General features: G+C 42.4%; 2 protein-coding genes across 3 annotated transcripts in view; both read left to right on the top strand.

Annotated features, from left to right (window-relative positions):
- The first annotated feature begins 1,811 nt into the window (after window positions 1-1,811).
- PTH (parathyroid hormone) lies at window positions 1,812-2,544 on the top strand. The gene is made up of 2 exons (XM_019551017.1): window positions 1,812-1,897; window positions 2,271-2,544. Exons 1-2 carry the CDS (start codon window positions 1,812-1,814, stop codon window positions 2,542-2,544), a joined length of 360 nt encoding a protein of 119 aa, XP_019406562.1.
- Window positions 2,545-14,681: 12,137 nt separating this feature from the next.
- Window positions 14,682-20,272, top strand: part of BTBD10 (BTB domain containing 10) — a 42,666-nt gene continuing 37,075 nt past the window's right edge. Inside the window, exon 1 of one of the 2 annotated variants that reach the window (XM_019551480.1) lies at window positions 14,682-14,775. The gene's annotated coding sequence lies outside the window, so the exon portion shown is untranslated. The remainder of the gene's footprint in view (window positions 14,776-20,272) is intronic. The other variant, XM_019551481.1, reaches the window with a different exon arrangement.

The raw sequence follows: 20,272 nt of genomic DNA, 5'->3' as shown, positions 1-20,272 counted from the left end.
ACCCATTTTACTATTTTTAATGTGTTCTATTTTGCAACAGGTGCATTCAAAGCATTTTCAATTTTGAACTGAAATTATCCTTTGAAAATACTTAGTTTTTCTTTTTAGAGAATAACATGATAATCTGGAATAAGATATTTAGGGTCAAAATTGAATGGGTCTTGTTTAGTAAAGGCTCCTGTAACATGGGATTTACTTCATGTGGTCATTGTACTCTGCTTTAAAAGTTTACTATGTTTAGTCATCTGTGGAGTCATTAACATTTAAAGCTGATCAGTAAATTCAGTCATTGATAATTACCTTACTTGCATTTTCTTCCTAACCCAAAATCAGATTCCCCAAAAGTCAAACCTCTTCAGGGTTACCCAGGATACTTTCTTTTATCTTAAACCTTTCTTTTCTCTTTCTTTAAATGCGCAATTAACAAAACCATAAGAGGGTGGGTACATGAGGGTCAGGGGGTGTGTGCTGGGAGTGACATCAACTGAGACAATAAAAGGGCTTCTTAGTTACTTAGAAGTTCTATTTTAAAGTTACATTTAAGGGGTCCACTAGACCAATTCAGTAGTCTTTAAATATACTCGACTCCAAAGACAGTCAGCTGCTGACATATCTGAAGCAAAGACCTGTTTAAGATATTTCTTGGTAAGTATGCTATATTTTCTTTTATTTTACAAAAGTGATTTTGTTTCAAAAGATGTTTCAGGCTGCACACTTTTAGTCTGTTTCTGATTATGTTAAACATATTGAATGAAAGTAAAATTATACTCTTTATGGTTGTTAACAATTAATAGGCTATGAAATTATGAATAGTAGTACACATATATGTATGCATGTACATGGAAATATATGATTAAAATATATGACAGATAGATATATATATTAGTGATGTTTCATTTTAATCATGGAAAAATGTGGATTTTGTGTTACTCTTTTAATACAAAAATTGGGGATTTTTTATTTCAGAGAAAACCAGGATCCCTACTAATTACTATTCCACTTACATAAGTCAAAATGGGGAATAATACTACTGTATTCAGTAGAATTATACCAGCGTGAAACTGGCTTAGAGTAAAATCAAATTCTTAGTTCTGTCAGGAAAATGCAACTCACTGGGTGCATCTAACACCAGACGCTTACTGTGCATTACCCTTATAAGACTGTGCAGTAGCATGTCACAGCAAAAACCATGCTAATAGCCTACTGTGCAGTGCTATTAGGCTAATGCACAGTAAATGTCACTAAATAATTGTGCACCAATGCAACTGCACAGTAACTCTAGGTACTGTGCGTTTAGTTAGTACTTTATTAAAGAAGTACTAAACTAAATGTGCAGTATCTAAGGCTCATTAATGAACATGTAAACATGCCCACTGAGACACAGGAAACATAAAAGAATGCTATCATGGGCATCGTGGATGTAAAGAAGTATTTCAAAGTACTTAAAAATATCTTCTCAATGAGATAGAAATGAAAAATAAATTATAACCATAATATTTTGCAACTATTGATGCTTTGCATCCAAAGATATTAAGGGTTAGGTTAGTATTATTACCACATGATAAATGGGGAAATTGAAGCTCACAGAAGTTACAAGACTTGCCAAAGTCACTGGCAAAATTAAGAAGTCAGTTCTTCACAATCCCAAATCCCTTATTGTAGTCATTACACTTCTTAGTCACTTTCTGAATATGCCTGCCTTTAAGACTTTGCCCTATATGTTATCCAAATTGCTCCCTTTGCTTAATTAGTTGGAAATTATTTGAAACAGATTCACCAATTTTTGTCTTTCTTTCTGTCTTACAGCTAACATGATTTCTATTAAAAATATGACCAAGATTGCTATCATTTTATATGCAATTTCTTTCTTTACAAAGTCTGATGGAAGATCAGTGACGTAAGTATATTGTCGTATATTTTTGAGCTTGGAGATGTTTTTAGCAATATACTTTATTTTCATGGTATTGATCAATTACATAAATACAATTATAATCCAAATAAATATGGTAGTACCCAATACTTACACAATACAAACTAGACTGTTTCAAACTTCTGAGCCTCCTCACACTAATAAATCTGCTACTAATTAAATCATAATTTTTCATTGTGCCAGATAACAGTACATCCCTTATTGAGTAAAAGGCCAGGTTCTGCAGATGCATCTTGCACTGCACTGTATCCCAAAAGTTCCCAATCCAGGGCTTTGATAGAAATCAAGAATTCGGGGGTGGACCATTAAGAGTCTGTTTCTTTGTTCTTCTTTCCTACAGGAAGCGGTCAGTGAGTGAGATGCAACTGATGCACAACCTGGGGGAACACCTGCATACTGTGGAGAGACAGGACTGGCTTCAGTTAAAACTGCAGGATGTGCACAGTGCACCTGAAGCACTGGTGGATGGTAGACCCCGAAAGAAGGATGATGTCCTGGGAGAAATCCGAAGACGGAGGCTCCTCCCTGAGCACCTGCGGGCAGCTGTGCAAAAGAAACCCATTGATCTGGACAAAGCTTATATGGATGTACTCTTCAAAACTAAATCACAGTGAAAACAGCCATAGCATTGTGTCTGTCCAAGCAAACTCTTGTCTGTAAGTCACTGAGCAACTAGGGCATTTTATTCTTATTTATTTGAATTACAGTAAAGCTTAGAGGCCCCAGGCAAGACTGCAACTCCACTGAGCTATGTAGTTCACAAACATGTATCAAGAGATGTTCATAGCTTGCTCATCTCCACTGCTGCTAATTTCTGAATTTCTCTTTGTGTCCCTTTTATTTTCAACATTTAATCCTTATATTTAAAAAAGACAAGCAAGCAATGAATTGAAATATAAACGGTTCTAAAAAAGGTGAGGCTAAAAAAATAATTTAGGGCAGGATTCTGCAACTGTTACATGGAAAGTGTCTTATCTGAGGGGAATCACTGGGTCTACCCAGAGAGTATAGGTAGCTAATCAACATGACAAAAGGTGGCAGACTATCTCCATAATAAATAGGGCACTAGTTTTGTAAAGGCTTAAATACAGGCCTACTTTGATGCACATTGAGCGATCACATTGACTTCTCTACTCATAGGGCATAAATTAATCCAAAAATTGGTAAAGGTTAGTTACACATAAAAATAAGCACCTGCATTGAACACCTTCAAGAGTAAATTGGATGCTTATCTTGCTGGGATCCAATGACCCCAGCTGACTTCCTGCCCTTTGGGCAGGGGGCTGGACTCGATGATCTCCCGAGGTCCCTTCCAGCCCTAATGTTTATGAAATCTATGAAAAACAAAATACAATATAAAGATAGGAAAACCAAAATAGTATAATAATTGAAAGAGGAAGCGCTAAAATTAAAACTAACTCCATAAACAGCAAGAGAGATAAGTGTTAAATAAAATTAAAATATTTAAGTAACAGCAAAGGATAACAAGCCAAGAGTAACAGCATATACCAAACAGGCAGAGGTGATGGCATGACTCTAAGCATGGGGCTAAGTAAATAAAAATGGGGATTGTTATGGATCAAATAATAATTAATAATCAGATTATTCAAATTAAAACAAATACCCTATAACATATCTTTCTTCCCATGTCTTGTCTATCATTATGTCTACAATTTCTGTATGCCATCTTAGACTCCAGACATGACTAATTTATGTATGTGAGACCTGCAACTCTCAGAACCAAAGTGCATGTGTAGGTAGTAGGTATTAACAGGAATATGATATTTGATTGTCAAATTGCTGGGGCAGGAACCATTTGCTTGTGGAAACCATTCCCATACTCTACCAGGGAAGCTGAGACCTAAGCAGGATTAAAAAAAAGATTGGATATTCATGTGGATTGCAGGAAAGCCCACAATTATATTAGGTCAGTGGTGTCAATAATACAGACTGTGGGCTGTACTTGAATGGGTCATGTGGCCCACAGGGCTTCTTGTGAACTGGATGATCCACCTCCATGATCTGGATTTGGCCTGAGGGGCCTATGGCTGGAACTGCTGCATCAGTGTAGCTCTGGAACCCAAAGAATTAACATTATTTTTTCCACCTTCGACCCTGATACTGAATTTGAGGTTAATAGTTAACGTTGGTGACTAAAATCACCAACAGCAGAGGAAGTGGTGGCCATATTAATCCCTGGATTCTGGAGCTGCGCTGATACAGCAGCTCTGTTGCTGCCATCACTCACAGATCATTGTGCCCATGAGAAGCCCCACAGGGATCAAACTCACAGGGACCGAATTACTTTTGATACCCATGCTTTAGGTGGAAGATTAAACAAGAAGTAATGGACAAATATCTAAATCTAGAGAGCTTTAAAAGGGACAGAAGACTTCCTGTGGTGGAGCAAAAACCCACTTCTGAGTAATTGGGCTTAGGAAGAAACTTTCTCTGGGGGTAATTTATTTTTATAATTGTCTGTTGCAGAGTTTCTTGTATCTTTCTCCAAAGTATCTCATACTGCCTACTGTCAGAGCCAGGTGCTGGACTAGATGAACCACTAGGTAGTAGGTATAGCCATGCCAGCTTAGGGCATGTTCCCATGTCACATTGAGTTATCTGCATGATGCCCAGCACACTCTGGGAAACCCAGTGAGCAAATAAAAATAAGTAAAAATATACATTAAATCTACTGGGGATCTAGAAAAGTACTTGAAACTAGTGAACCACAGTTCATTATCTTGACTATCCCTTTACTAAAGTAAAGGCCCTGATGCTGCAAAGAGATGATGCACTAGTGCTGCCTCCCTGCACTAGCACAAAACCCTATGACAGTGAAGGGGTCTCCATGTTTATGTAGGATTTCATGATACTCATCTATTTGTAGGATCAGGGCCTTAAAGTGCACTTTCTATTTATTCTTTTATTGGATGTTTGTGCATAACTTAAAGGAATAAAACTGCATTTTTGTACTTATGTCTCGCTTATGTATTACAAATAAAATGGACCAAAAGCTCTTGGATGTTAATTTAAAGCACAATTAACTCTGATTTTCCTGTCAGTGTTTATATTGGTGTAATTTAAATTTTTGGGTAAAATTTTTGAACAATTATTGTATGTTACCCCAAAACAGCAATATATTTACAGCAAACGATTATGGGTGCTTTTATTTCTGTTTATGCATAATATTTTGTATCTTTCCTATATACAAAATTCTGTTTGCAGCTACCTTCAAAGCTGTCCACAGTAAAACCAGTTATGTTATCTCAACATAAAGTAGACACGTACAGAGCAAGGACTATCAGAACTTGCAGCTTCAAAAATCTAAACTTCTGCTACTGCACCTAAAAAAGGAACTCTGTTTGCTAAAGGAGTACCTTTGGGTTTTTGGTTTTTTTTTCTCTAAACTTCAGCCATCCAATAGAAGAAACACACTCACACAAATATTAAAACATTCTGTACACTTGGAAAACTACCCATTGCTGACAAAGTGTTTCAGCAATGCAGGCAGAAGCAGTACTGCCAAATCTGATTCGGCTTAAAGTATATCCAAGCACAAAGTCTATTCAGCACCATTTCATTTATTCTTAAAACCATGGTAGTTTTGCTTAAATACAACTCTTCACAAGGACTTTGTAAAGGTTGGTAAATTGACAGTAGGCTGATACATTGCATATGTTGCTGAAAAAGTGCAAAGCAACACACACGGGTAGGAGTAACTTGACTTACATATTGTGGGATTCAGGAAATGGACCTGTGTATCATTGTGGACAGCTCAGTGGAAACCTCTTCTCAATGTGCAGCAGCAGCCAAAGCTACAACCAGATTGGGATGAGGTAAAACTTTGAAAATATTTGTATGCTATTATAAAAAAATCAAGGGTGTGAAACATATGGCCCATGGGCCGGATACATTGCCTGGTCTCAGTGCTTGCCCTGTGTCTGAGTTCACCCACATGCATCAGCCTGGCTTCACAGACAGGGCCCAGGACATGCGCTGTACACTGCTGCTCTAGGATCTGTGCTGAATGTAGTGTCCTCTGGCTCCACACTAGTGTGGGATGCACTGCATGCTGCATGGGCCCTGGACCAGCTGAAGTAAGTGCCATGTGCAGTGCAGATCCAAGAGCACCTGGAATGACTTCTGCATGTGGTAGATCTGGCATGTAGGGAGGTGGGAGAAGGTGGGGGAGGGTCTGTGGACCCAATCCAGGCCACAGACCAGTCCATTACCACTCATCTGGCCTGCAAGGCCAGATGAATTTTACATTCCTGATATAAGTTAATGGTGTAGCCTTGGCTGGCAAAAAGGAGGAATAGAGGGGGTTCTAAATTAGGTGGGGAGAAAGTTAAATAACACTGAGAAGCTCTCATATGTTGAGAAACTGAAATGATAGGGAATGTTTAGGAAGAGAGGAAATAGAAAGGGACATGACAAAGATATACAAAGCAAAGAATTAACACTTCTATTTTCCCTTTATGTAATAAAAGAACTGGGAAACATTAAATTACATTGAAATACATTACGTTTTAGAGGGAGAAAAGGAAATACTTACACAGTTCAGACTGGCTTGTAGAATTGACTGCACCAGAATGTAAATGTATATAAGTACTTAGATTAAAAAATAGACTGGTCTTTTATTGGATCTCTTGCCTTCTTCAGCTCTCAGGAAGAAGAGGCAAGGAAAGAGAGAAGAAAAACTTGCAAGTTGAAGCAAAGTAAAAGTGTTAATTGTGCTACTGTAGGTGAATAGACCAAAATCTTAAGAGGGCAGTTTGCACTCTAACCATGTCCCTTAATTTTACTGGCATGGAAAAGACTACATTGCCTGTAAGTCCTGGAAAGGATCTAAAAAATACTCGAGTTCCATCTTCCTGCGGCTGAGGGAGGACTGAGTATACTTAGACCATGATGAATACTTTTCAAATCTCTTCTTAAAAACCTCCAATAATTTGGATTCCACAATCCTCCTAGGAAATCTATTTCTTCCTTGAAGACTCTGGTTGGCTTCAAGTGTTCCTCCTGCAGTATGACAAGTGCATACTGATCTAGTTTGGGATTTGAAAGGAGCATGGCCCCTAGACCTCTTATATGCCTAGTTTTGACAGGCCTGTACTGCTTGCAGGTTGAAAAGAAATACCATACCCTCAATTTATTATACAATTATTTCATATGTGAATCATCACTGAAATAAAGGGGATACTTGTTCATTGTCAAATACTCAAGACACTGACATTGTCAATTATGCTAAATGTTGTTTTTTCCCAAATCAGAAAGAACAGGATTATTACCCTCTAAAAAAGTTCCCTAAATAGTAAACTAATATGACAATGATTTCTTACTTTCAAGTAACGTTGTAAAACAGAAAATACAGAATAGAAAAGAAATGCAAAATAAACTCCAGTAAAAACTGAACAAATTGTAAGGTCAGCTGAGAAAACTACTGTGGTTGCTTTAGTTGCTGTTGACATGCTGTTTTAGCTGATGCTTTATCTGTTGTAAATCCTCCTGTTAAATAATGCTCAGATAGTTGTTAAATAACGTGTAACATTTGACTCCTTGCCTAGTTAATTAATTCTAGTTGCTTTGTTGTCTTTTGTGCTGCTGCACTTTCATTTTGTTGTCCTAATGGCAAAAATCCAGACTAGTCTGGTTTACTTGTCTATTGTTAACATACAGAAAGAGAGAGATAGCTTAGCTGATTCCTGTTTTGTTACAGTCAAGGTTCTAGTTGTCATGAGCTATTTAAAGTTTGTAAAGGAAAGATGCTTAATGAAAACAAATGGAGAAAAGCAAGGGAAATAGAAAAGAGACCTTAGAGTGGATTTGTTAATTCTGCTACGGTAGGTGGATGGACCAAGATCCTAGCAAGGCTGATAACAACCTCACCCCCAAATGATGTTGTTACGTCATATGTAAAATTTAAAATGTATTTCTTAAGGATTACCCATCTGAAAAACCTCATCCTCACTAATAAATGAAATAAAGCCAGAGGCGTACGCTCATTGAAACCCTTTATTAATGCTTAAGTGACCTTGAAATAGGAGGAGGCTTGATTGGATATATATGAAAAAGCTAAGCAGGCAGAGGTTAAACTAAGCTTTAATCTCTGGAATTTGCTACTCAGTTTGGTCAAGAGGCTCCATTAGTCTGACATGATCCTTTAGCAAAGCAAATGCTAGCAGTGAACCTTTGTGTCTGTTGTCACCTGAATTCACATTGTCATGTATGTTTCTGGAATAATTCTCTATCATGGGTATTACTGTAATCCATATACCCATGGTATTGAAGCACTGAATAATGAATGTGAATGGTTAAAATGTTTATGATCGAGTCCAAAGGGGGATTTTTTTCACACTTATATACTTTCCAGATATTTTCCCTTCTCTTTCTCACTTTTGTTTTCTTTTCTCCTCTTTTTATTTTCTTCTTCCAGATCTCCACTGATATTAGAGTGTAAAAGCCAAATCCAAAAAAGCAGTGGGGTGTTTCAAGGGCAACAGAGGTGGAATTTAGGTGCTTAAATCCAAACATAAGATGTATAGCCTCCCTGCCTAACTGCACATGGCCTGAAAACCCACAGCCACTTGAGGTTTTGTGAATCATTTAAATGTCTAAAATTGTGCTCAGAAATCCTCTATCCTGGCTGAGCCTGCTGGGCCATCTATACATGTGCTGGACATCTTTTCCAACATGTGCTAATTAACACAAGCTGGAGCAGACTCAATTAATCTCCCGCAGCCTCTACATCACATGTATTCAGTATCCCCATGCTTCAAGATGCTGGAGGAGGCGCTTTAATTAAAGCTCGTTGAACAAATGGCATCCCCACTGCCTTTTCTGAAGCTTAGGACACTGAATACATGTGACACTGCAGGCACTTTAGAGCGGCTCTCAGAGCCACTCTATTTAAAGTGCCTTCCTCTCCACCCCAGAGCACATGTAAAGATGTCCTTGGTGCCCATCTCATACTCAAATTTGTTTAAGATTCACAAAATAAACATTTCTGCATCTTTGTCCCCTGTGAGGCCTGATTAACTAAGCAGGTTGGGATCATATCCACCACACACTGAGAGCACTGAGGTCAGAAAAATTGTAAGAGACTCTAACAGGCCTAGCAGGCCCTGGACCCAAGGGCAGAAGTGACACCCCGTGGTGGACACGCAACTCCTTCCCCACTCTTGCTGTCAAGATACCTTCCCTGTTCTAACTCTCCTGCCATACCTTGATGGAATTTGTAGTATTATGGGAGGCTGTCCCAGAGTGAGCCTCAGGCCCTCAACATTTTTGTGCTCCATGTGTTTGACTGGCACCAGTCTTGTTCTCAGGCACTCAGTTGCCTTAAGGGCATTAATTTTGACTTCCATTCTCCCTCATAGCCATGCCCATGCCTTGTGGGTGTCACTCAGTATCAACTTAGAGAGAGACCCTGGTCCCCAGTGCAGCATTTGGCCCCTCAGACCTCAAAGCTTTGCCTGGACTTCAGCTTTCTGGTCTTGGCCCTCTTACTATGGCTGTGTTCCTCACCAAAATGTGCTACTCCAGCCCCGGTCTTGTACTCTTTAGCTCTGGTCTTGGCCGTATAGGCTCTGGACCCCTCAGCCCTGTGGTCTCTCTTTCTTGGACTCTAGTTTCACCCTCTTTGACTCTGGGCCCCCCAGCCCTGCCTCTAATAACAGCCCCCACTGGGGTCTCTGACCCAAACCAGGGAGCTCATGGCCTGCCTAGCCCCTGCCACATTGGGGTCTCTGACCGAGGCCAGGTTCTAAGCTGGGTACCCCTCAGACATCCTGTGGTCGCCATACCACCCCAAGAGCCACAATCCTGTCCTCCAGTGTAAAACTTAAACATAACACAAATATAAGGAAACCTCTTCTCAAGTAAATTACACCCCTACTCTGGATCAATGCCCCACCACAAACATATTCCCCCTACGTTGTCTCCATCTAGCTCTCTTGGGAAGCTTGGGTAGCCATAGGCCAGTTGCCTCCCCCCGCCTCCCCCAGGAGCTCCTACCCGTGCAGAAGAAAGGCCCATTTTGCCTCAATCCCTGGTTTTATATGCCTCAAAGCCCCACCCCTTCCAGACATGTGACTCCCTGGACACGCACAGGGGTTTTCTCTTTGCCTAAGGGCCAGCCTGTGCTCCTCTGCTGGAGCCCCACACAGCAGGCTTGGCCTGCTTCCTGTCACACAGACACAGTCACTCTAGTTGAAAACTGTTAGCAGGAGGGGTGGTCCTGACAACTTGCCTATTGGTTAGAGGAAGTAGGAAACCTGCAGGTACCTATGTGTAGGAAGGCGTTTTAAGCTCCCATGTAGTTTCCTAGCCCAGGGCTGAAGGCAGGCACCTAACTATGGGAGAAAGACAGGATTTGAGAAGAAGCATTTCTTCTACAGGTGCACTTTAATGTGCAGTACTTTATTTTACTGCGCATTGAAGTGTCATATAAAAAACCAGGTTAATATGCTAGTATGCAGTAAAAAATAGGCTACTGCACATTAAGCATCACTAAAAAAGTGTGTACTTTCACTACTGAGCATTAGGATAGCTTAATGCACATTTATTTTACTACCTCACATTAGAGGTACTCAATTTAATGCACAGTAGCAAAAGCACATTTGAACATGTAGATGAGCCCAGTGTGATGGTTATAGTAAATTCCATTCCCAGGTGTTTCACTGTCACTGTATAGGGTTTTGGGCACTGGAATGGCATTCTAAGGCAGAATTAGGTAACTAAATCCCTTTGTGACTCTCGTCCAAAGCTCTTTTGGAAAAGACATGCTTTTACGGGTTTGAATAGTACCTGGCAAAATGGAGCCATGCCTGTGTACTACATCTGGGCACTAAATTTAGTTAAGGAAAGCTTAAATAAGAGTGGGTAAATGCATTCAGATCTGAATACTGCCAGGCTTGGAGTCAGGTTATTTTCCTGTTATATGGAACATCTTAGGTTCAGTCTGAACTCCACTGGTGGGTGTACCCACCTGGTCTTGAGGAGGCTCTCTCATGCCACCTTGGCCACTGTGTTGGCTCCAGTGGTCTCAGAGAGGGCCCACAATCTCCCTGAGGGAAACCCAGAAACTCTCTTGCCACAACTTTGGTCTTACTTTCAGTGGTAGGCTCCCTGCCTGTGGTCCCTCTTGGATCGACTGCACTTTCTGGTGGGTATCCATCGGGCTCCACCTCCCCTATACCCCATCCATGAGCCAGCCCTAGGATGGCCCTTGATGTCAAGATGGCTTGCCATCTGGTATCAACTCTTTTCATTGTCTCTGTTGGCTGGGCTACAGATGACCCCTCCAAGCCTATATCACCTCAGGACATTAGGCTGTCCCAGCTCTTCCACTGGATCTTTCATTATGACCCAGCTGCCTGCTGTGGTAGCCCAGCTGTTCCTAACCCTGGAGTGTTGCCTGTGGCTCTGACCCTCATCTCGGGGTCGCCCCAGGCAATCCCCATATGCAAAAGAGAAAAAAAGGAAGAAGTTAATAGAAAGGACAGGCGTTGGCCCATTTCCACTCACTGGCCCGGCATTGGTGGCTCCTGCAGCCCCCTGGCGCCATCCTTGCTCCTTTCCCTCACAGCAGACCCCTCCAATGGGTCCATCTCCAGATTCCTCATCAGTCACTGGGACCACCTGTGCCCAGCGCGGGAAACACCCTCACTGCCCACTCCCCGCAGTGCTTCCCCGTTGGTCTTCTTGATCCCGGCTTTTATTCTGGCCAGGCAGTGTCCTGGGATGACATTGGAAATAACCGGAAATAAACACAGCTCATGAACTGCGCAGGTGCTCTGTGCCAGCGCAGCTCGCCTGTCTCCTCTGGGCCTGAAAAGGGTAAGTTTGCCCTGACTTCAGGGCTTTTTCTGCAGGGATGGGCTTTCCCCATCCTGAATCCTGCCATGGGAGGGGTCTCTTGTACCCGTTTCTGCTCCCTGAGACAGAGGGATGCTCTAGAGTATATTCTATGTACCAAGAAGTTGAGCTTGGCTAATACATGGAACATATAATAGTTGTCTAGGAGGGTCACAGATGGATAATCTTTGAAATACACTTAGTGAACTGGGATTAGGCTATTATAGATTAGGAGTCAGACTTTGAATTCAGTCTTGAAATGAATTGGGACTGGGTCAGACTGGTAAGTTTAACCTCTATTTTGTTTATGTGAGACGTGTTGGCCAAAGCTAAACATTCATGTACCAATCTCAAGCAGACAACAGGACAGATGTCTGATTATGTGATGTGCTGTAGCAGAGGATGAAGGAAGCTGAATGTCAGTTATACACTGTTGACATTTAAAGTCCATCAAGTCTGAGCTTCTTATAGGGCATACATGTAAATGTTGAAAAGGTGATGGGAGAAAACCAATTGCCCAGAACCAACTTCTCAGTATAAGCTCCAAGTAAAGACTACAGAACATTTCCCTTGACCATTGCTACATCTTTCAAATGGGACAGTACATTTTAAAACAGTGAAGTTTTGGTAAAGTGCATGGGAACAGTTTTTCTTTTTCCATTGTTTGCAGGAGGCCTCTCATCAGTGTCATCTGTTTCAGGTTTACATTCTGGCCTGATTAAAGAAAATCTAGGATAATGTCCTGGGCAAATACTCTTAGAGAGAAGAGACAGCACAGATAGTGCTGTTAGGCAGTGTGAGTACTTTGGGTACAAAGGTGGATCACCACCACAAATAGATTTGGGATATGTTTAGTAGTTGCTACTGAAAAAACTATAGAATCTATGAACAGGATTGTAGAAATGCTTTGTGCCTTACTTTTTCACCACAAGTGCTTTCATTTCTTTCTATGCTTTTTTTTCGCTGAGCACAGAGAGCCATATGTATGGAGTGGGAAGGAGAAGGGGGGAGAAGGCAAGTGTTGTTTTGTAGTCATTCTACTGATGTATCTACATTTCCATTGCCTGCTTCATGACTTTTCTGAGAGGAGGCAAACCTGTACCCAGGGGTGAATCAGTGCAGTGGAACCCCTCTTTGAATACTTCTCCACACAAAGTTTAAAACCAACTGCCTGCAGCAGTAGCAGCCTTTCTAGTCAGGCAGGTGCTGAAGGAATCAATTGATTTCATGGCTTATTGTGATCTGCCTGATCCCTTCTACATTCTTCGTTCCACAGGTGTTAATGACTCCCTCTTCTTTTTAGTGGTCTTGATATGGCTGAAGGATTGGACTGTTACATCATCTCAAGACCCATCAATGGGAGCCTATACATGAGCACGGAGGCTGCTCTGACACACTGGAATTCCAGTATCAGAGCAGACTTGATTAAGCGAGCATGCTGAAGCATGGCAATTGCGCTCCAGGAACCTCCTGCATCTCATGTATCAGCATCCCTGCGCTTAAAAATGGCTTGAACTAAAGCTCATCGAACAAGCTTAAGATCAAGCACCCCCACCGCCATATTCAAGTGTGAAGACACTGATACAGGAGACGTGGTGGTACTTCAATTAGAGTGGCTGTTGAGGGTCCTCGGGCTTAGTTTCTCTGCACTCCCTGGCCAGCAAACGCATAGCCTTTTGAGCACCTCCCACTGCCCTCATCTGGGCAAGTGCTGGGTGGTTTGCAGAACACTGGTCCAACTCTGCCACTGGTCTCTCGCCAGGTAACTTGCCTAACTGCTCTAAATCAGGGGCTCCTGACTCGCCCTGTTGCTTACTTGCGGGTCTTCCTCAGCCGCCCCACCCAATTGGCCTCCAGCCCACCTGGGGCCTCAGGCGCCCAAAGCCTGACCTGGACCTAACTTGGCCCCCATATTAGCAGTGAGCAATCACACCCCTTGCTCACTGGGGCCCACTTCACACCCCTCTCTCACAGGGCCTCATTTCAGGCCCCCCGTGTTCGCAGGTCCTCACTACTCGCCCCTCTCCAGGGCCTTCCAACTGCCACTTTGGTGCAGGCCACTAGGTGCACCTCTGCACCCCTGCCTCCACTACATACTCTGCCCCTACGCTGGGGCCTGGGATCAAACACCCCTACAGGCTCCAGTGCCCCTCACTGGCATGCCTGGCCCACCAGTCTTACTCTCTGGGGTCCTGCACCCCATGTGGCCACAGCCGTGCCTGGCTCCTCTATCCACTCTTCAGGATCCTCTACCCCACACGGGCTCAGGTGGCTGCAGCAGTGCCTGGCCCCATTTTACTCTCCAGGGTCCTGCCCCCACACAGGCTCAGGTGCCACACTGGGGCACGCCTGCCCTCTACTGCCATCAATGATAAATAACCCACCTGAAAGCAGGAGCTAGGGGTTAACTAAACACCTGTTTATTAGATATTTTTAGTAGATCAACTCAGTGTCTTTTTGGCAAACGTTTTCGCTGTGCCCTCAAACCAGACAGCATTAAAAAAATTTTGAGACACCTTAGAGAGCGTCACCCCTGGCACATGCAGCCCAACCCTGCTGTAAAGGAACCTGCCCTTCTCGTCCCAAGGAGAATGAGGAACCTCCCACCCTAGGCATCCTTCTGACCTCGTGGTCCCGGTAACAGGACTTACAGCCCCTTCCCCCACCGCCAGGCTGCCCAGGCCCCGTGCAGCGAGGCAAGCCGCATGTCTATGCCATGACTAGCCCTTTAAGGGGAACCCCCTTTCCCGCCAATTCACGCAGGACACCGGCCCGCTGACGACATCTGGGGGCGGAACCTGGAGGCCGTTTGGATCACCCCGGGAGAGCGCAAGCTCCGCCTTCTTCCCTGCGGGCGGGCGGCGGAAATCTCGCGAGCTTTCGGCGTGGCTTCCTCTCCCGTCTCTCACGGTCTCGCGAGAGTTGGGGACAGCGGTGGCGGCGGCCGGGCCTACGTGGAGGAGCCAGTAGTAGCGGAGCCCAGCGAGGTAGGTGTCTGGGCTGGAGCGAGGCGAAGCGCCGTTGGAGCCGTTGAGGGGGTGGGCAGCGCTGCTCGGGGGGGGGCCGTTCGTGGTGGGGCGCGCACCAGCGCCCCTCCCCCCCCCGCCCTCAGTGGTCTCTTCCGGGCCGCAAGGCGGGAGGTAAGCCGGACACAGCTGGGGGTGGGGGGGCGAGGTGGCTTCAGTGCGGTCCCTCCCCTCCCCGCCCCGCCGGCTCCCCAAGTGTCACCTGCTCCCCCTCGGCACCGACCTGCCGAAAGTTGAAATCTCCCAAGGGCTTTTCCCAGGACCAGAAGGGCTCGAATGGCACTTCGAATCCTTGGGGGGGGGGGTCTGCCAACAAAATTGGGCTGCCCATCACTATGCCCTAATAAGATTGTAGGCCCCCTGTTACAGGGGGACTTTTTGTCTACTATGGGGGGCTCAGGCACCCCAAACTCACCCGTAATTCGAACCCTACTTGGGAGCACAGAACCAAGGGGTTGTGGTGGAGAAGTAAGACTGGAAGGGACCTCAAGAAATCACCTGTAGTCCAGCACCTGTAGCCTTGGTGGTATTAGCACCACACTCCAACCAGCTGAGCTCAACGTGCGCATCCACTTCTTCTGAACAGCAGCATCGTGGTGTGAATTTATTGTATTGCCTTTTATTATTTTTTATTTTATTTGTGTGTTTGTTGTTTTATTGGGTTTGTATTAATGAATTTTAATTTTTTTTAAAATATGAAGCTTTATGGTGTGATCCTTATTCCAGCAGATCTTACAGTTCTTGTCTGGTAGCTATACAGACATTGTATTTAGACCTGCACAGTTCAAGGACACTCCACATGCTGGCATGTTTCATTTGTCTCCAAGCAGATTATGCTTTGAATAATCTCTGGGTGCTGACTGATTTACGCAGGCTTACTTCTTAATAAATTAAATGCCGCTATCATATTTCTTTTTTCTTTTTACTTTGTATGTCATTTTGTTTGTATTTTACTGGACAGGCTTGCATATTTAGGGAGAATGATTAGTTGAAAATGGCTTGGTCTTTCCCTCCATAAAAGTCCACCCTGGATATCACTTGGTTCTCCTCTTCTTTTTCCCCAGACATTTAGATTTGCTTCTCTTCTGCTCCATTGGTGATCTTTCCATCATGGGTGATTTCTAGTTCTTGCCCACTCTCAGGCCAACTTCTCCATCCTTAGTGACTTCGTCCTTAATGACTTCAATGATTAGCTGGATTTGATGCTCTGAACAGTGCTCTTGAAATTTTCCCCCTTCCTTTAGTTTTTCATGAATGTGCTCTTTCCTTTTTCTCTGTGTATCTCTCTCTACTTTTTTTATTGAGATTTCCAATCTCTGCTTTTGCTCCAGCTTTCAATAGGATTTTTTCAGATCTCTTTTCCTAGACCTCTGTTCCCTTTGTAGCCTGTTGCTGGATGATCTCATTTTAGAAGAAGGCTTTAATTGCCACCTTCATATTAAGTCACATATCTTCTGTACTGTGTCAGACCTGGTTCCTCCCATCCAAACTAGAAGCCTCCTGCCTTTTTTATATTGTGTTGTTGTATCTGGCTGTCTACTCAAGCACAAGATAATCAAAATAAAATTCTTGGTCCCAGATTCTGTTTCTTCTCTAGGAGGTCTGAGTGATGTTTATGTGGCTTCTGGGTGTCATAAGTCACTAAAAATGATCTTGTTTCATCCTGCTCGGTAGCCATAAAACTGATATGGACATCCACATTACTTATGCACCTCCACTTTAGCCTGAAAAGATCTTTAGGCAACTAGGGTTGGGCTCCTGTGCAGTAATGCGAGTCAGCTGCCCAGGCTTCTCACTCTTGCCTAATCTCTGTTACAGTCTGTTTCTGCTGGGTAAATTCATAACTCTGTATATACCCCTTATTCTTTAGAGGAAAAAGCCCCACCCACCTTCTGAGGCAGGGTGGATTTTATTTAAATCAAATTGAATCAATTTAAATTATTTAAATCACTGGTCAGGAAGCCTCAGTTCCACTGTTCCACAATTCCACAAAGCCACTGTTTTCTACAAAAAGTGAATTCTTGTTGTTTGATATCCTGTATTCATTTAACTTCTTGAAACTTTGCACTTTTAGAGAGAGGTTAGGGCTTGACTCTGTGTACACAAACTTGCCAAGAGATAGGGCTGATGGGTAGGTAATTAGGTCTGTTATCATTCATCTCCATATATTGCTGTTAACCAAGGATATCATCCCTGGAGACACAAATCCACAGTTTTGAGAACTGAATTTAAGAATCGCAGAGATGCTTAATGGGATCTTCTAGACTGAGCACTGAATCCCATTGGGTAGAGTGGTTTTCCTTAATCTTCACTAATCTGTAAAGGAGCCTTGGGGAACCCCATAAAATTGGGTCCCTAATATAGTGTATGGCCTGTTGTAACCTTTTCAGAAAGGTTTTATAAATAGGTCCAAGAATATACTGTCTCAAATAGTGTATAATTAGAAGTTATAGTTCCTATTCCACATTGATGCCTTTTGAGCTTTAACACAACTTAAATTAAAATAGCGTTATGTAGCTTTTTTTAAAAAAAGCATCTTAACAAAAAAACCTGATTTACATTTAAATTTTTTTTTTTTTTAAATTGATTTTTTTTTTTTTTATCCATGCTGCTTTGAGGGGTGTAGCAAGGAATTGTTGTATAGCAAGGAAGAGTTCTGTCCTGTGGAAGATGGGCCACTGGGCCAGAAAGAGATGCAGGAGTCATGGAGCTGCAGGTGGAGCATTCGAAATGGAGCCTGACTAGGCTGGTGAGAAGGGCACTCAGTATTTAAGAAGCGAAAGAAGCTTCTGCTTCCAGAACTGTTCATGGACTTTCTCTAATGTTAAGATTTATACTTCTTGGATTAGCAGCAGCAGCAAAGTTTCAGATATTATAAAGGAAGATAGAATCTGGGTCTTGATCTCAATCTGTAGCCAAGGACATCAGTGCCATTGTTTCTGATGCATGGGCCTGTAATCTTGGCTTCATCTTTTGACTTGCTCCTTTCTCTGAAGCCACTTATCTAGGCTGTTTCTAAAATTAACTTCTTTTTCCAGTGCGGCATCTCTTAATATTTGGCCTTTCTTGTCTATCCACATGGTTAAATCTGTTGTTTATGGCTTTGTTATATTATATCTTGACTACTGCAGTTTTTTTTCTGTAAAAGTTCTCTGTGTTTTATCTCCATCCTGTTTATAACCTCTTGTGCTGTTTGACCATTGATTTCTGCTTTGCCTTGATGGCAGTTGTGGTTGCCCATATATCATGTTTTCTTACAAGCTTTTATGTATGTTCTCCCATCTATAAGGGCTGGCATAATAATCTTTTAGAAAATGGAAATTAATAATGCCCTGCCAGGTCATTGTCTTGATCTTCCTTTCATTCTTTCCTTAAAATCTACATGTTTTGTAAGCATCACGGTATGTGACAGTGGTTAAGCAGCTAGTCTTTAATTAATTGTAACTGTCTTGTCTGTAAGTTCCATATTTTTAGACTGTAAATATGTGGCTGGGACTATTTCTTATTATGTGTGTATTCTCCGATACCTCCTGGCTCTAATATTTGCTTGCATTTTTGTTTCTACCTATATTATGTAATTCTCAGCATTCAACTAGTTGAAGTAAAGGATGTTTAAAATGATATTTGTAGATGTATACGATAGCTTTGAGTCTTTCTTTTAGAACACTGCATTTTGTATAAATGGATATCTTTCCAAATGTATTCTCTCTCCAGAAAGTTTAATTGCATCTGAGAGCAAGTTAAGAATACAAGATTGGTTGGTTGGTTGGTTGTAGCTTCACTTTTTGGACAGTAAGTCAGAAATTTATTTTCTTGTCTGTTGTGTTCTACTGAGCTAAGCACAAGCCTGTTGAAATGGAGCTCTTTTTGAGGTAGTTGAAGTGTTGATACTTATGATTGGCCTTGTGATTTATTTGCTGGGCCACAAGCTAAGCCAGTAGTGATGGCAGCCAGCATGCAATAGATAAATTAGTAACAGTCAGGGTTTTGTAGGAATTTTGCTTTTGCTTCTGTTGAGCAGAATTAGGCTGATTGTAAATTTGAATGAGTCATTTGGAATTCAGGGAGCAATAGCAAAGGAAGCCAGTGCCTTGGTCATCTAGTTTTAGGTTTGTTCTGTTGTCCATTTCATTCCTTCCAGGTACAATAAAGGTAAATTTGGAAGACAGTAGTTGGTACGTTCTATTCAGAGTGTTGTTCAGGTTGAGAAGCTTGTGTGTTTCACTTGACTGCTCCTGCTACCTTTTGCCTATCAGGGGAAGTTTTCTAAACTCCACTGAAATAGTACATGGGTACTGAATTATTTGTATCTTATGTGACCTAATATTAGTCTTGCATTGCAAGAGATGGTTATAATTGAGGTTTTAATCAGTGTCAGTTTAATGATTAAAGTGCTTCTGAGGTTGGGTTTTAACATCAATGATTGCTAAAGAGTAATTTAGCTAATTTGCTTGACAAATGTGCACCTTTCAGTGAGTGATGCATGTGTGTGTGCCAGTGGTATAACCATTTGGCTTTCTGAAGGTGTCCAGTTTCATTAGGACTGCAGGTACAGCCTTCTGATATTATCGTGTCCCTAATAAGGGTGTGAAAAAGAGTGCCATTCCCACTCCCACTTGTTTCCTCCTGACTGCTGTAGGCACAGAGAAGGAAATTGATAGTCTCTCCCTTTTTAGGGAGTCAGCATATCTTTTGATTTTGGGAGTTCTCAGTTTCTTAAGAGACTATCTGTCATTGTATGTGGAATAAACTGAGGAAATAATTAATGTGTTTGACACTTCAGTTGGAGGAGGCTTAGTGTAGTCACCCACCAGTGATTCAGCTCACTGATGCCAGTGAGCCGAATACTGACTCTTTATTCCTTTTCTTATCTACAAGAGTTGACAGGTGTTACTGGCTTTCAGATATTCTTATTTTCCAGCCCCCTGCTTCTCGGTGAAAACAACTCACAACAGGTCAAGATAATCCCTCTCAACCCTGATGATTTTAATAGCCCATCAAACCTAGGCTAGTTTGCCAAAAGGGAAGGAAAAAGTTTTTGTCACCCTACAACTATGGATAGTTAATTAGCTGACAGAGTCTGACAGTTGTGACTTCATAGTGTGGGAGAGGCCATTCTATTTTACCATCTACCTAACTAATAAAATTATGAAATGTATAGATCAGGGGTATCAAATTCATCAACCCCTGCAGGCCCAGTAAGTTGCATTTAGGCTGGTCCTGGCCCACAGACTGATCCTGTGTGCCATATCCAGTACATGGGCAGGTCTAGTGCATGCACCACATTAAGTGCATGTCCGAAACTGGCCCTGCACATTTGGGACCGGTCCATAACCCAGCACCATGAGCCTGATAATAAGGTTCTGCATGCTGTATATTTTATACCCCTGGTATATATCAGCAGGTAATGAGTGGCAATTTAGTCACTAAGTAATGCAGTAAGGACATTGTCAATTGC

The sequence above is a fragment of the Crocodylus porosus genome, unplaced genomic scaffold, assembly GCF_001723895.1.
Source record: "Crocodylus porosus isolate Cpor-Errol unplaced genomic scaffold, CroPor_comp1, whole genome shotgun sequence".
NCBI lineage: Eukaryota > Metazoa > Chordata > Crocodylia > Crocodylidae > Crocodylus > Crocodylus porosus.
The sequence above is the reverse complement of the archived record's forward strand: the minus strand, read 5'-3'. Positions and strand labels throughout refer to the sequence as shown.